This window comes from Camelus ferus, chromosome 11 (assembly GCF_009834535.1).
Source record: "Camelus ferus isolate YT-003-E chromosome 11, BCGSAC_Cfer_1.0, whole genome shotgun sequence".
NCBI classification, from domain to species: domain Eukaryota; kingdom Metazoa; phylum Chordata; class Mammalia; order Artiodactyla; family Camelidae; genus Camelus; species Camelus ferus.
Window position 1 is genome coordinate 57,821,248 of NC_045706.1, and position 12,861 is coordinate 57,834,108.

Genomic DNA, 12,861 nt, shown 5'->3' on the forward strand with positions numbered 1-12,861 from the left:
CTTTGGGAGACGTTAATGCTTGTGTAGCTTAAGTGCTTGATGAAAGACAAGAAACGCAGCCCCAAAGGCTATATCCAGGTTGTATTTTTCTGACCGAGGCTTATACAGACCAGGGGAAAGGATGCTTACATTGAGAAGGAGGCAACTGAAATGACCCCAGGGGTCCCACCCCAGGGATGTAGCTGCAGAATCAGAACCAGTCTCTAGTCCCAGATGGAGTTCTTCCATGACAACAAGTGACTCCCCAACCATCATTCTTTCCCCACCATGTGAGCACGTGAACCGACCTACACACGTGCACACACAGGCACACACGTGGTCAGCTTGCCAGTACTTATGAACATGGAAGGGCCAGGCTCCTGACCCGTTCTCAGGCACAGCTGCAGCTTCAAATCCCTCATTTTGCTCCCAACCCCTCCCTTGGTTATGCAATTCTTTTCTAATTCAGCTTTCCCCTGTACACCATTTGGATTCCGGGTCGTTAATCCGATGGGGCTGAAATGAATGAGGCGGTACTCCGCGCAGGCTTCACAAAGGCTGCACTGTCTGACTGGTGAATGGATTCCTTTAGCCTGGGCCAAGAGAACAATTGGGGGGATGGGGGTGCAGCAAAAAAGGAGCTCAAGGTCTAGTCTAGCATAATAACTTGCATGTGCCAGCACGTGGAATGGCCCTTTATAATGGAGGGGCCTGGCTTTGGGGAGCCAGAGAAGAGCTGGGTCAGCTGGGAGAAAGGCAGGAATGGCAGAGTCCAGGGCCCTGCCCACCGGTTTCGGGGAGCTGGAGGTGCTGGCTGTGGGGACGGTGCTGCTGGTGGAAGGTGAGCCAAGCAGGAGCCGGGGTGGAGCAGAAACTCCGCGGGCTCCCAGAACCCAGGCCACAGCTGCGGAGTTGACAAGGAGAGGTCCCCAAGCTCTACTCCTCTGTGCCTGACCCATGGGGTCTTCTGATGGATGTACCTGTGGGATGCAGCACACAGGCTCAGAGCCAAGAGGCAGAAAGCAGGCAAGGGTCAGGGAGGCAGAGACTTGAGAGGGTGATATCTCCCCAGGACATGACCAAGAAGCAAGCCTTTTCACATCCCTCCAGCTGGAGAAAGTTAAGCCCACTCCCTGGAAGTCCTGCTAAGTGTCTCGTATAGCATCAGCCCCCTGGTAGGCTCTGGAGACATACGGCTCTGCCATCCTGCTGGCTATGTGACTGTAACCAAGTCACTTGAGCTCTCTGATCCTCTGAGCCCTGACATGCCAGGTGGGTGGTGGTGAAGGTTAGATGGGACCAGGATAGACAGACACCAGGGGATTTAATTTCATTCATTCCCTTCCTCTCTAGCCCCACCTGTGACCTCCACCATCTCCATCCCCTCGGCCATAAGCACTTCCACTCTAGGGGCGACCTGGGTCCATGAGGTGCGAGCTTCTACCCAGAATCCCTAAGATGCTCACTGAGGCCAGAGCTGGGATGGTAGACCCTGGAGTGGAGTGGGCCCAAGACTAGGTTGATAGGGAACATCAATCTTGTTCAAAGCAGATCTGGAGAAATAATCAACACATTTCCTCACCCAACGAGAACTGACAGTGGAGAGGGAGTGGCAGCCACTAGGCTGGCCTGGAGGGCTTTGTGATGGCGTTGGCCTGGACACCACTGTCTGGTGACCCCAGCCCCTTTTCCTCTCCATGGGCAGCCCTACCATCTAGCGTCCCTCTAGGTCCTCAACCACACCTTGAAAGTTTACAACTTTATGTTTTTGCACATGCTGTTCCCTCTTTTGAGAATGCTCTTCCACACACTGTCCTCCTAGTAAACGCTTACATTTGGAAAGCAGGGTCCTTCCCCATTCCTCCCTTTAGCTGAGAGAAGCCAAGGCTCAGAGAGCATAAGGGGCAGCAAGTGAGTGATGAAGCTGAAATTCAAGGTCGAGTCTGTCTGCCACCGGAGACAGCCTTCAAGTTCACCTCGCTGCCCCCTTGTCCTGGGAAGCTCCCAGCTCTGCACTGGCTCCTCCTCTTCAAGGCTCTCCCTGATGTTGTCCCATAGCCCCTGGAGAAGGCATTCTGGAACTTGAAAGACCTGAGTTCAAGTCCCAGCTCCACCACTTACTAGCTGTATACTCAGCGTTAGGGATCTAGCATCTCTGAGCCACAGTGTCTCAGCTGTAAATGCGGAGGAAAGCGTCCAGATGAAGACTGACCGAGAGGATTTGGCACGGGGCAAGCGCTCAGCGGCTGCCCATGTTATGACTGTTCTGCTGCACTTTGTTGGTTTTCTTCCTTGTCTGTCCTCCCATCAGACTGTGAGTTGGTGGAGCACAGGGTGTACATCTCACGGCTTGTGGTATCAGAGGGCCAGCTCGCCTCGTGGTTGCTTGACGAGCTGCAGTGAGATGGATGCTGAGTGTGAAGGGGGAGGGTACCGAGGTTCCATCCACCCCGTGGCTCCTCATTCTGGCCCCAGGTGCGCCTCTCCAGCCCCGATGCCAGCTCTACCCTTCCTTTCAGCTCTCTCCGGTCTCAGCCTCAATAGCCTGACCATCCTCTCTTTCTGCAAGACCCCGGAGCTGCGGACTCCCAACCACCTGCTGGTGCTGAGCTTGGCCCTGGCGGACAGCGGGATCAGCCTGAACGCCCTCATTGCAGCCACATCCAGCCTCCTCCGGTACCAGCCCCCTCCCCAGTCCCTGGGCTCTGGGACCTGACCTGGGCACTGGGTGGCAGGCCAGAGGCCGCTATAGAAAACTGTAGGGAGAGAGTGGGCAGGCTGAACTAGGTTAAATCTGAATTCCAGACTATTCCTGTAGAACCACAGCCGATTTCTAGAACACAGGAGATGCTCGGACCTGGGCAACAGAGCTGGCTGACGGTGGGGATTAAGAACATGAGCTCTGCCACCAGACTGCCTAGCGTGGGATCCTGACTTTGTTATTTCTACCTCTCAGCTTCTTCATAAATTGGATATTATGACCTAATTCCTCCGGTGGTTAGAAGCATTGATTTATCATTTGTAAATAAAACAATGCTCGGCCCCTAAGAAGCTTTAAGTAAGTGTTTGTGAAAGCAGTCAAGATTTGGAGAAGTGTCTGAGATCTCCTTCTGTGCAAGCCAGGACCTCCCAACGTGGGTTTATGGAATTGTCTTCCTAAGCACAGGACGTTCCTGTGGAGGCCGGAGTCCACCTGGGTGTGAATGTTCAGGGCTGAGCAGCCTGGAGGGTCTGAACCAGGGAGGGCTTCTTGCCCTGGTGGCCTCCTGCTCCTGCCCAGGGTGGGGGAGGCCCCAGTTTCCTCTTTGCAAAGCCCTTTTCTGAGGATCTGAAGGTGTCTTCCAAGCTGCAGGCGTGGAGGAGGGCAGGGACGGGGTGGGGAGGGTCACTGGGGCCCCGTGTCGCCCACAGGCGCTGGCCCTACGGCTCAGAGGGCTGCCAGGCTCACGGCTTCCAGGGCTTTGTGACGGCAGTTGGCCAGCATCTGCAGCAGCGCAGCCATCGCCTGGGGGCGCTATCACCACTACTGCACCCGTGAGTCTTTGGGTTCCCACCGTGGAGGGACATCCACGTACTGAGGGTCTGCTCAGTGTTTCCCAGTTCAGGGGAGTGTGTATGGGGGTAAGTGTGCATGAGTGTGGGGTGTGGATGCTCAGGAAGGGAGGGAGAGGGGGACAGTGCAAGAGAGGTGCTGAGACACGTGCTGGGAAGGCTGCCTGTGCGACTGCTGCTGCCTCAGGCAAGTCAGGGGTCCTCTCTGAACCTTAGTCTCGTCCTCTGGGAGATGATTTTTGTAACCAAACTCACAGTTTTATTTTGAAAATCAAATGAGATCATGGATACAGAAAATACCCTTGAAGACAGTCACTGTTGGGAGGCAGAGGTATGTGTGTGGGTGTGTGAGTGTGTGTGTATAACTGGGCACGTGCCTTTGCACCTCACACTTCCACAGAGCCTTTGCCATGCAAGGGTTTAATGAAAATGAGTCTGGCTCTAGATTTTCCAAGCTGTATTAGTCAAATTCCATCTTCATAATTAGCTATATCAGTGTACCACCTGCGCTGTTATTTATCTGACTTTTTTTAAAAGTGACTCATTTTTAAAAGTTTAAATACCTTGCTTTAGTCTTATTCTAAAAAAAAATTGGGGAAATCACAACTTTAATGTCCCTGTAATTTTAATGCACATTAAAATAAAAAACATGTTTACCTGTAGACCACCTAGAATCCCACTCACCACAGAGATGTGTAAACCTGCTCTGGGGGCCCGTGGCTCAGTCACCACTCACAGCAAACGCTCAGTCTGCAGACTGGGAAGAAGAGGCTCAGAGAAGTTAAGTAGCTTGTCCCAGGTCACACAGCTATAGGGGTAGGGCTGGGATTGGGCATGGCCTGGGTGCCTCCACAGGGAGTCTCTCCTTTTGTCTCCTGGGCTCTGAGTCCTGAACTGTGGACCTACCTAGCACGGAGGCGACTCTGGGGTCCAGGGCTAGCATGGCCTCAAGCCCTGAGCATCACTCCTTTGGAATCACAGATCTGTCCTTGCCACAGACACACACAGCCCCCTGCCCTCAACGAAGTCACATACTTCCTTCCAGGGCAAAAAAAAAAATGCCTTCATTCTTATCCTAACTCCTATCGGGCAGGTTAGCCCCTCCCACCCCTGGGACCTGACCTTGGACCTCCTCTCCCACCCCTGCCCCAGCCCTGTCCCCAAATCTCCCTCGCACCATCACACACGCACGTGCACGCGCACACACACACTCTCACATGTGCACACACGAATGCACACCTCCTTAGAAAACAGAAGGCTCTTTGCTTTAGTATAGAGCAGTTAATCCCTGTCCCGGGGCCTCTAGATCAAAGCCCTTCTGGGCTGGAGGGCACAGAGGGGCAGCAGGAAAAGAGGGAAAGGGGAACAGGGTGTGAGCTCATGTCCATTCGTGGGTGACCTTGGGCATGCCACCTTAGTCATCTGTTTCCAAAGCTGCAAAGACAACACATTGGTCAAGGTGGATATTCACTATTTTGCCCACAGCTGGGGGAGCAGGGGGTTGCTGTCTGCTCAGGCTGCAGAAACAAAATACCCTAGCCTGGGCAGTGTACACGACAGAAATGGGTCTCTCCAGATCGCTCACGGTGCTGGAGGCTGGAAGCCTGAGATCAGGGTGCCCGCACGGCTGGGCTCTGAGGAGGGCTCTCTTCCTGGCTTGCGTATGTGTGCTCACGTGGAGGAGAGCGAGATCATCTCTCTGTGTCTCTTCTTATAAGGGCACTAATCCCACCGTGGCGACTCCACCCTCATGACCTAATTACCTCCCCAAAGCCCCACCCCCGAATACCATGACTCCGGGATTAGGACTTCAACATATAAACGGGGGTGGGGGGGACATAAACATTCAGTCATAGCAGGGGGACACATCCAAGCAAATTCCATCTGCCCTGGGGTCTTGTCTACAAAAGAGCAGGACCAGAAAACCCCTAGACAGAGGAGGCACCTGGGAAAGGCACTGTGAAGCACTGGATGAGAAGAGCTGGATGAGGCTGTGAAGGGCATAGGTGGAAAGATCATGGAGGAGGTCGGGTCAGTGGGACTGGTCACACCAAAAGATGCTGTCGGGACCCAGCTTCTGCCGTTGGCACTGAGATGGGGCCCCAACCCCGAAGTCGAGTTCTCAGAGGGTATCTTGGAAGCAGAGACAGTGACCAGTCCCAAATTCTGCCGCCATCCCCCATTATGAGTGTTCTGAACACTCATCACCTGGACCACTGTCTACATTTCTTCCCCAATTTGGCTTTGAGAAGCACACCTGTCTCTTCTAGACGTGGTATAGAGCGTCTCTAGGAGACCTTCACCATCCATCATCTCTTTTTTTCTTCATCGCAATTGTCTGAGGCAGGGATTATCATTTCCATTTTGTGAAGGAGAACATTGAGGCTCAGAGAAATTCCTAACTTGCCTGAGGCACTGCGGTATTAAGCATCAGAGCTGGGATTTAGGGACATTCTGTGTGACCAGGGAGTCCATTTTTTTCCCTACTCTGCCAAGCTACCCCCTCCTCTCAATCAGCCTCCTCCCGTGTCCCATGCAGGCAGCCGACTGGACTGGAACACAGCCGTCTCCCTGGTGTTCTTTGTGTGGCTGTCTTCCACCTGCTGGGCAGCCCTGCCCCTCCTGGGCTGGGGCCACTATGACTATGAGCCACTGGGGACGTGCTGCACCCTGGACTATTCCAGGGGAGACAGGTGAGGTGGGGAGAGCAGCTTTGAGGCTCCCTTCTGACGGGAATCTTGGCTTTGAGCCTGTAGGACAACAATGTCAGCTGAAAATCCAAATGGGGACATGTCCACATTTGCCAGTCTCAACTCCTTAGTCATGGTGCCCACATGCAAGCTGACAGTGGGACTGAGGACAGCCTATTCTGAAGACTAGCCAAGTGATGGGAATGTTATGTAAACTGGGGTGCAGAGTTGGGCCCAAGAAGGGGTACTATTCAGGGAGCCACTGGCCTGTGTCAGTTATAACAGTGGCTGAGCCCCATGACCCTCTGTCATCTTCGGCACAGTCGGCTGTCCCATCTCTGACTCATCACCTTCTACAGGGTGCCATATCCTTGGCTGGATAGATTCAGAGAACGTTAAGGTCTTTGCATTGGGTGGGCCCTCCTTAGTGTAGAGTTCGGTCCTCTGAACTCCCTGAGTGTCTACTATGATCCAGTCCCTGGACCAAACCCTGGAGAGACCGGAGTAAATGCATGATGGCCCCGCCCAGCGTGGAGCACGTGTCCGGCTCCGAGGGGAGTTCAGCTGGGACCCGGGAGCACCCACATTCTGAACACTCATCTGATGGGGCCAGTTCCCCGAATCTGACTGTCTAGAGCTAAGTCTGATGGGCTTTCTGGGGCAGCTGATCACCTCTGAGAGGCCATCTTTCCTCGTCTCTCCCGTCTGTCCGCAGAAATTTCACCAGCTTCCTCTTCACCATGGCCTTTTTCAACTTCCTCCTGCCCGTCTTCATCACAGGTCATATCCTATCGGCTCATGGAACAGAAACTCGGGAAGGCTGGCCGTCCCCCGGTAAGGACCGACTCCTAGAGCAGGAGAAATCTCTCTGTCCCTCTCAGGGACACGAGGGAACGTGAATGATGTGACAGCAATCAGGGGTTTTCTGTGTTTTCAATGATGAGAAAAAATGCAGCTTTCATAACGTGGAGACGGGGTGTTAGGGCAGGAACACTCCCTCCCGTTGCTGGGGATCACCCAGATCTCGGGAGGAAGGATCAGAACCGCTCAGACTTAAAATAATTAGAAATAGCAGAGTTGGATCAAACCCAGGTCTGGGACTCCAACCACCCACGTGGGCAATCATAGTGCATAAAAGAAATACTCTCTCTGTTGAGACACCTAATCTGCCACATTTTTTCCAATGAATTGGAAAAGTGCTGTGCAAATCGATTTTAGCTGGAGGCCCAGGTTCCCTTCAGTCACAGAACGAGGGAGGGGACTGTGCTGGGACTAGAATCTCATCTCGCGTCCCCCGGGTTCCGGCTCGGTGCTTCGGCAGCTCATCAGCACTGCCTTGTCGGTGGTGCTCCGCGCTGGGCCCGCCCCAAGCGCTGCCTGGGTGTTCAGAGTCGCCACATCTATTGGAGGTTCAAGCGACCAAGAGACAAGGCTGGCGCACGGATTTTCTCATTTTTCCGGGTTGACTTTAAACCATCCGTTCCAGTAGCATCAGCAGAGGTCGCCACGCATTGTCGCAGGGACTTCAGCTGCGAGCTTAAGTCATCGTCTTTGTTACAGGGCGACATGGTCAATAAGGAAATAGTCACTGATTTTTAGCGTCAGAATTTTAACATCTGAGTGTGTGTGGGGAGCGGGAACCTAGCTAGCAATTTCCATCCTGCAATTAGAGCGCAAGCCCTGCGCCCTCCTGTGGCCACAGGTGGTACCACATCACCTGCTGCCTGCTTATATCTCACAAGGTGGGAAGTGGCCCCTTGGAACACAGGACAGGTTGACAGGCCAGTGGCTGCAGCTGCTGATGGCAAGCTGGTTCTGGGACGGAGCTGTGAGGACAGCTCAGCCTGGGGACACACTCAGACACACTTACAGAGCCCCAGAGCTCAGACCCGGAAGGAAGCTCATTATCCCCCCCAGTCCCTGCCTCCAGGCAAGTCAGGCATTAACAGACCACTTTACAGGCAAGGCAACTGAGGTCAAGTCAGCTAGAACGAGAGGCCTAGAGTCACACATTTTAAACAGAAGAGAGACTCATCTGGCCCCAGGTTCCTCAGCATCTTCCCACAGCCCCGCCGTGTGCCGACTTGGTCCCCAGGCCTCGTGGGGCTGCCAGCCACCGGAGCTCATTGACACCTCCCTCCTGCACCCGTGTTTCTCCAGGTGAACACCATCCTGCCGGCCAGGACGCTGCTGCTCTGCTGGGGCCCCTACGCCCTCCTGTACCTGTACGCAGCCATCGCGGACGTGACCTCCATCCCCCTCAAGCTGCAGATGGTACCCAAAGCTGAGTCTGCTCCACCTTTGTGTCTCCGTTTTGCTCATCCTTTTTTCCTGGCTTTATGGCCTCCCCGGTAGCTTCTCTCTTTCTCTTGTCTTTTGAATGCTCATAACGCACTGGGTATTTGCTTGCTCCTCTGGCCACACAGCGCCACTGTCTAGGCCTCATGTGAGATGGCAAGGACAGCCAGCCAGATGGTGACACGTACACTCTGGGGCCAGGGGCTGAGACTGGTGCCTGGGGAGGAGTGTGTCTCCACATGTCACTTGCCAGCTAGTCAGAGAAGGCTTAGAGGCTGCGGAATCAAGCCAAGGACAGATGCTTGGCGGCTGGGGGGATGTCAGGGTGGGGTTCGGGGGCTGTGACACCAGTTGGGACCAGAGAGAGGAGAGGAGGCTCTGAACTTCTCTCCTGGACTCTTCTGTCACAACAGGTGCCTGCTCTCATCGCCAAAACAGTGCCCACGATCAACGCAATCAACTACGCCCTGGGCAGTGAGATGGTGCACAGGGGAATCTGGCAGTGCCTCTCGCCGCAGAGGAGACAGCGGGACCGAGAGCAGTGAGCCTCTCCGGGGGGCTGCTCAGACCCAGGCCCACCCCGGCCACCCTGGGCTGAGCCCCACGCGTGACGCTGCCCCCGGGATCCTGCCAGCCAGGCTCCAGACACTCATCCACTATCCCGGATGGCTCGTTGAGCCTGGCCCCGGGCCGGACACAAGGGATTCAGAGAGAAACCAGGCTGCGTGGAAGGAGCTGGGGCTTTGGAGCCAGACAGTGCTGTGTGCTGGTCACAGCCCTCCACACAGAGGCTGAGAGATCTTGGGAAAGCCACGCTGTCTGAACTGAGCTTCCTGACCCCTAACATAAGGATAGTAACACAGATCTCAGGTCTGCTGTGAGGCTTGAACATGCTAACGTGTACGCACCACACACATAGACGTTGCTCATTAAAAACAGCTGTTAGGACCCAGAATCTTACATAGAAAGGGCTGAAAGGCCCGGCTTTACTTGTGGAGGCTCAGCCTAGGCGGACGGTGTTCAGACAGCCACTTATTAAATCATGGTCTCTTGCAAGCGACTTACTCTTCCTGGGTGTTGTTTGCCTACCGGTGAGGTGTGATGGCAGTAACGGTGACCTGACCATGCAGAAAGGACCAGAATGTTACCCGGTGCACGCTCCCCGAGAGCTGCCACCAGCACTCTCTGGTCAAACACAGCTAGCCACTCATTGCTTAGCTGCCAACATTGAAAAATCAGGACAATCTATTTAAAACTCCAGACACCTGAAGATGAGGCCCCATCCCCACCACACGGAGGAGGTTCCAGGATTGGCTCAGGGTGGCTCTGCCCTCTGCCCGGGGCATGTGCTCTCCCGTCAGCAGCGGCTCATGCATTCCACCCAAAGCCTGTGGGCATCTGAGTTTGAGACACCAACACTGGGGTTCCCATCTCTGGACGTCCATCTGCATCTCCAGAGTCAGCGCTTCAGGGACAAGGTGTGACAGGTGCACAGATGTGGGTGGGCCTGTTTCCTTAGCTAAAGGGAAGTGGAGATGGTTGCAGGGTGATCGAGGGCGCTACAGAAGGTCTGAGGATGAACGCGGACAGCTGCTCCCAGTACCGCGGAGGCAGGGAGCCTGAAAGCCAATCCCTTAGAGCTGAGGGGAGGAGGCGCCAAGCCCTGCGGGCTGGGGAGGGTGTTGGGAGGAGGGTGACCATGAAAACAGCATCTGGGTCCCTGCAGACCAGGACCTGGCTCTCAGCCTTGCAATGCAGGGAATCAGACCACATAAACATAGCTCACAAGGAGTCCACACAGTCAGAGGCCGGGCAGTCATTTCGCAAAACCAGGTGGGGTGGGGAGGGGAGGGGAGGCAGCCTTCGCACAACGCTGTTTCCTAGACCACGATGCCAGGTGCCGTGGAGACCAGACGCCACTTGGCCTCACTCCAGCACCCGCACAAGGTCCTTGGCTTAGGCCCTGGAGTGGGGGCCTTGAGGGGAAATCCAGGGCCTGAGCCAGGCTCACACGCAGACTGAGTGGGTGGCCAGGAAGGCGAGGGGGACCAGGGCCCAGAGATGCTGACTCTGCCCCCATGGCCCAGGGATCTTTAAATTGTCTTCATTGGGGACCCGCCTTTCACATCACCGTCAGAGACACTAAGTCCCTAAGGAGGGACGAGGCAACACAATGGGAAGAGAGGGGAGACGACCCCCAGACTCCAAGAGAGAGAAGGGCTGGAAGGTGAGAGGAGGCTGAAGACACCCAGCCAGTGTCCCCAAACAGATCACGCCCCTGGCCTGCGCTCAGAGGAGAGGAGGGGAGGCAGGGCGTGGAGGAGGACGGCGTTAACACAAGCCCTGCATCCCCAGGTCTGCCTGGAGCAGGGAGGTTCTGCTCCAGGCTGGGCTAGGTCAGCAGGAGATGAGGGGGGCTGACAGCCCCCACCACCCCGGGGGAACGACCAGCGCCCCGCCTGAAGCTGTTTGCTCAGAAGCCCCAAGTCTACCCACACTCTCGAATCTCACTCATGGAACGGGTTTAGGGAGCCTTGTCACCTTTAGGTTTTTCTGCCTTTCAGGACCTTGAGTCCCCTGTGGACACTGTGCAGGGCCCCTCCCCTCCCTCTTTCCAAACAACCCTCCAGCACGCCATCCCGCCCTTCCAGGGAGCAGCTCAGCCTCTTCCCTGAGATCCCCACTGGGACGGTTTTCCTGGGAAGAGGAGGGGCTGTGTGCCTGTTTGATTAGCAAAAAAGAAAATATTAAATTAATAACGAGTTCATACTGTACAGCACAGGGAACTATATTCAATACCTTGTAATAACGTATGGTGAAAAAGAATATGAAAATGAATCTATGTATGTTCACGTATGGCTGAAGCATTATGCTGTACACCAGAAGGTGACACAACATTGTAAACTGACTATACTTCAATAAAAATGTATATATTTAAAAAAAGAAAATATAAATTAATTATGACCTAAAATGTCTATATTTTCTCTCAAAAATAAGGGGATTTTTCGAATTTTCCAGATTGAGAAATAAATTCAACAATGAAGCAGTATGCCTCGTTTATTTCTATCTTTCCCCTTACCACGAAATTGGAAGAATTTCTGCCATTTTCCCTGTTAAAGACACTCCTAGTTCAATTTACTCAAATACAAGTTTACTCTCCCTCCCACCAAACTGCCTCTTGTATTATTTTTCCCATTCCAGTAAATATCATTACTATCTGTACTGTCGTATAAGCTAAATGAAGAGAAAAAGAGGCGGGGAAGCAGCAATGATCTGATGTGAGCATAAATCCTTACCTGGCAGATAAGGATGGCGCAGTGCCTAGCTTCTACCACAAGGTGGCAGTGCTAACTCAATGATTCATTTATCCTGCGCGTCCAGCCCTGGGGCGGAGTCGAGGGGGCGTCGCTTTCTGAAGAGCCTGGGGGTTCCCCGACAGATCCCTGCAGGATCCTCAACAAGCTTTCTTTTCTACTGTTGCTACAGTAGCCTGACGTCTAGTTGTTTTCTACTTCACATCAGGATGTGATTTCCACATCTCTCCCCCGGAATGGAACAGAATTGCACGCCCCTTGTCCTGAAGACTCCCCGATGGCCCTGTAGGGCCCCCCTTTTCTCTGCCGACAGAACAGTCATTGAAAGTCCAGCCAGATGTAAACCTCCAAAGTCTTCCCATGCATAGGATTTGGTTAGAAATTCTGGTCTGGCTTTTGCCTCTGACTAATCGTGAGAAGTTGGGGCAGTCCCTGAATTTTTCTCACTTGGATTGTTCATCTGCACAGTGGAGGTGCCAGCACCTCATGCTGATCTGACCCATGGAAACACACTGTAAACTGTGCCGTGCAGGACAGGAGGGCATTTCGAGTTCCATGGCCGGAGAAGCAGCCTGAGCCTCTGCAGAGGTGCAGTAAATGGCATTTGGAGATGGTAACATTTCTAAGGGAAGGAGTCCGGGAAAAGCCCTGGGTGAAGGCAAAAATCACAGCCCTTCAATCTTCCCTCTCCTCTCGGTTGAGGTAACTTGTTGATCCCTTCTTAAGCTGTTCCCTGGCCCTGACCCCCCACACCTGTTCCTCCCTCCCTCTGTCTATCCGTGCAGCTGCTCCTACAATAGCCTCCATTGTCTCCCTGCAAGGCGTCCTCCTCCCAGCTGCCCTTCCCTCTGCAGCTACCAAAACACATGCAAGTCCTTGGCTTGTCTAGGTGAGAGGCAGCGTGGCAGCTTGGAAGGCACTTAGGTGTGAGTATTGGAAAGACCTGGGCGTGAGTCCAGGATTGGCCTTTTATTCAATGTGTGACCAAGTTTGAGCAAGTTTATTACCTCTGAATTTGTGCCACTCCC

At 54.0% G+C, this 12,861-nt stretch overlaps 1 protein-coding gene across 1 annotated transcript; it reads left to right on the plus strand.

Annotated features, from left to right (window-relative positions):
• The first annotated feature begins 741 nt into the window (after nt 1–741).
• RGR (retinal G protein coupled receptor) lies at nt 742–9,137 on the plus strand. Its single transcript, XM_006173999.3, is given in 9 exon segments — nt 742–820; nt 2,499–2,655; nt 3,391–3,451; nt 3,453–3,513; nt 6,071–6,224; nt 6,937–7,000; nt 7,002–7,055; nt 8,382–8,495; nt 8,933–9,137. Coding segments are annotated over 9 exon segments (876 nt in total). The 3' UTR covers nt 9,065–9,137.
• Nucleotides 9,138–12,861: the final 3,724 nt, after the last annotated feature.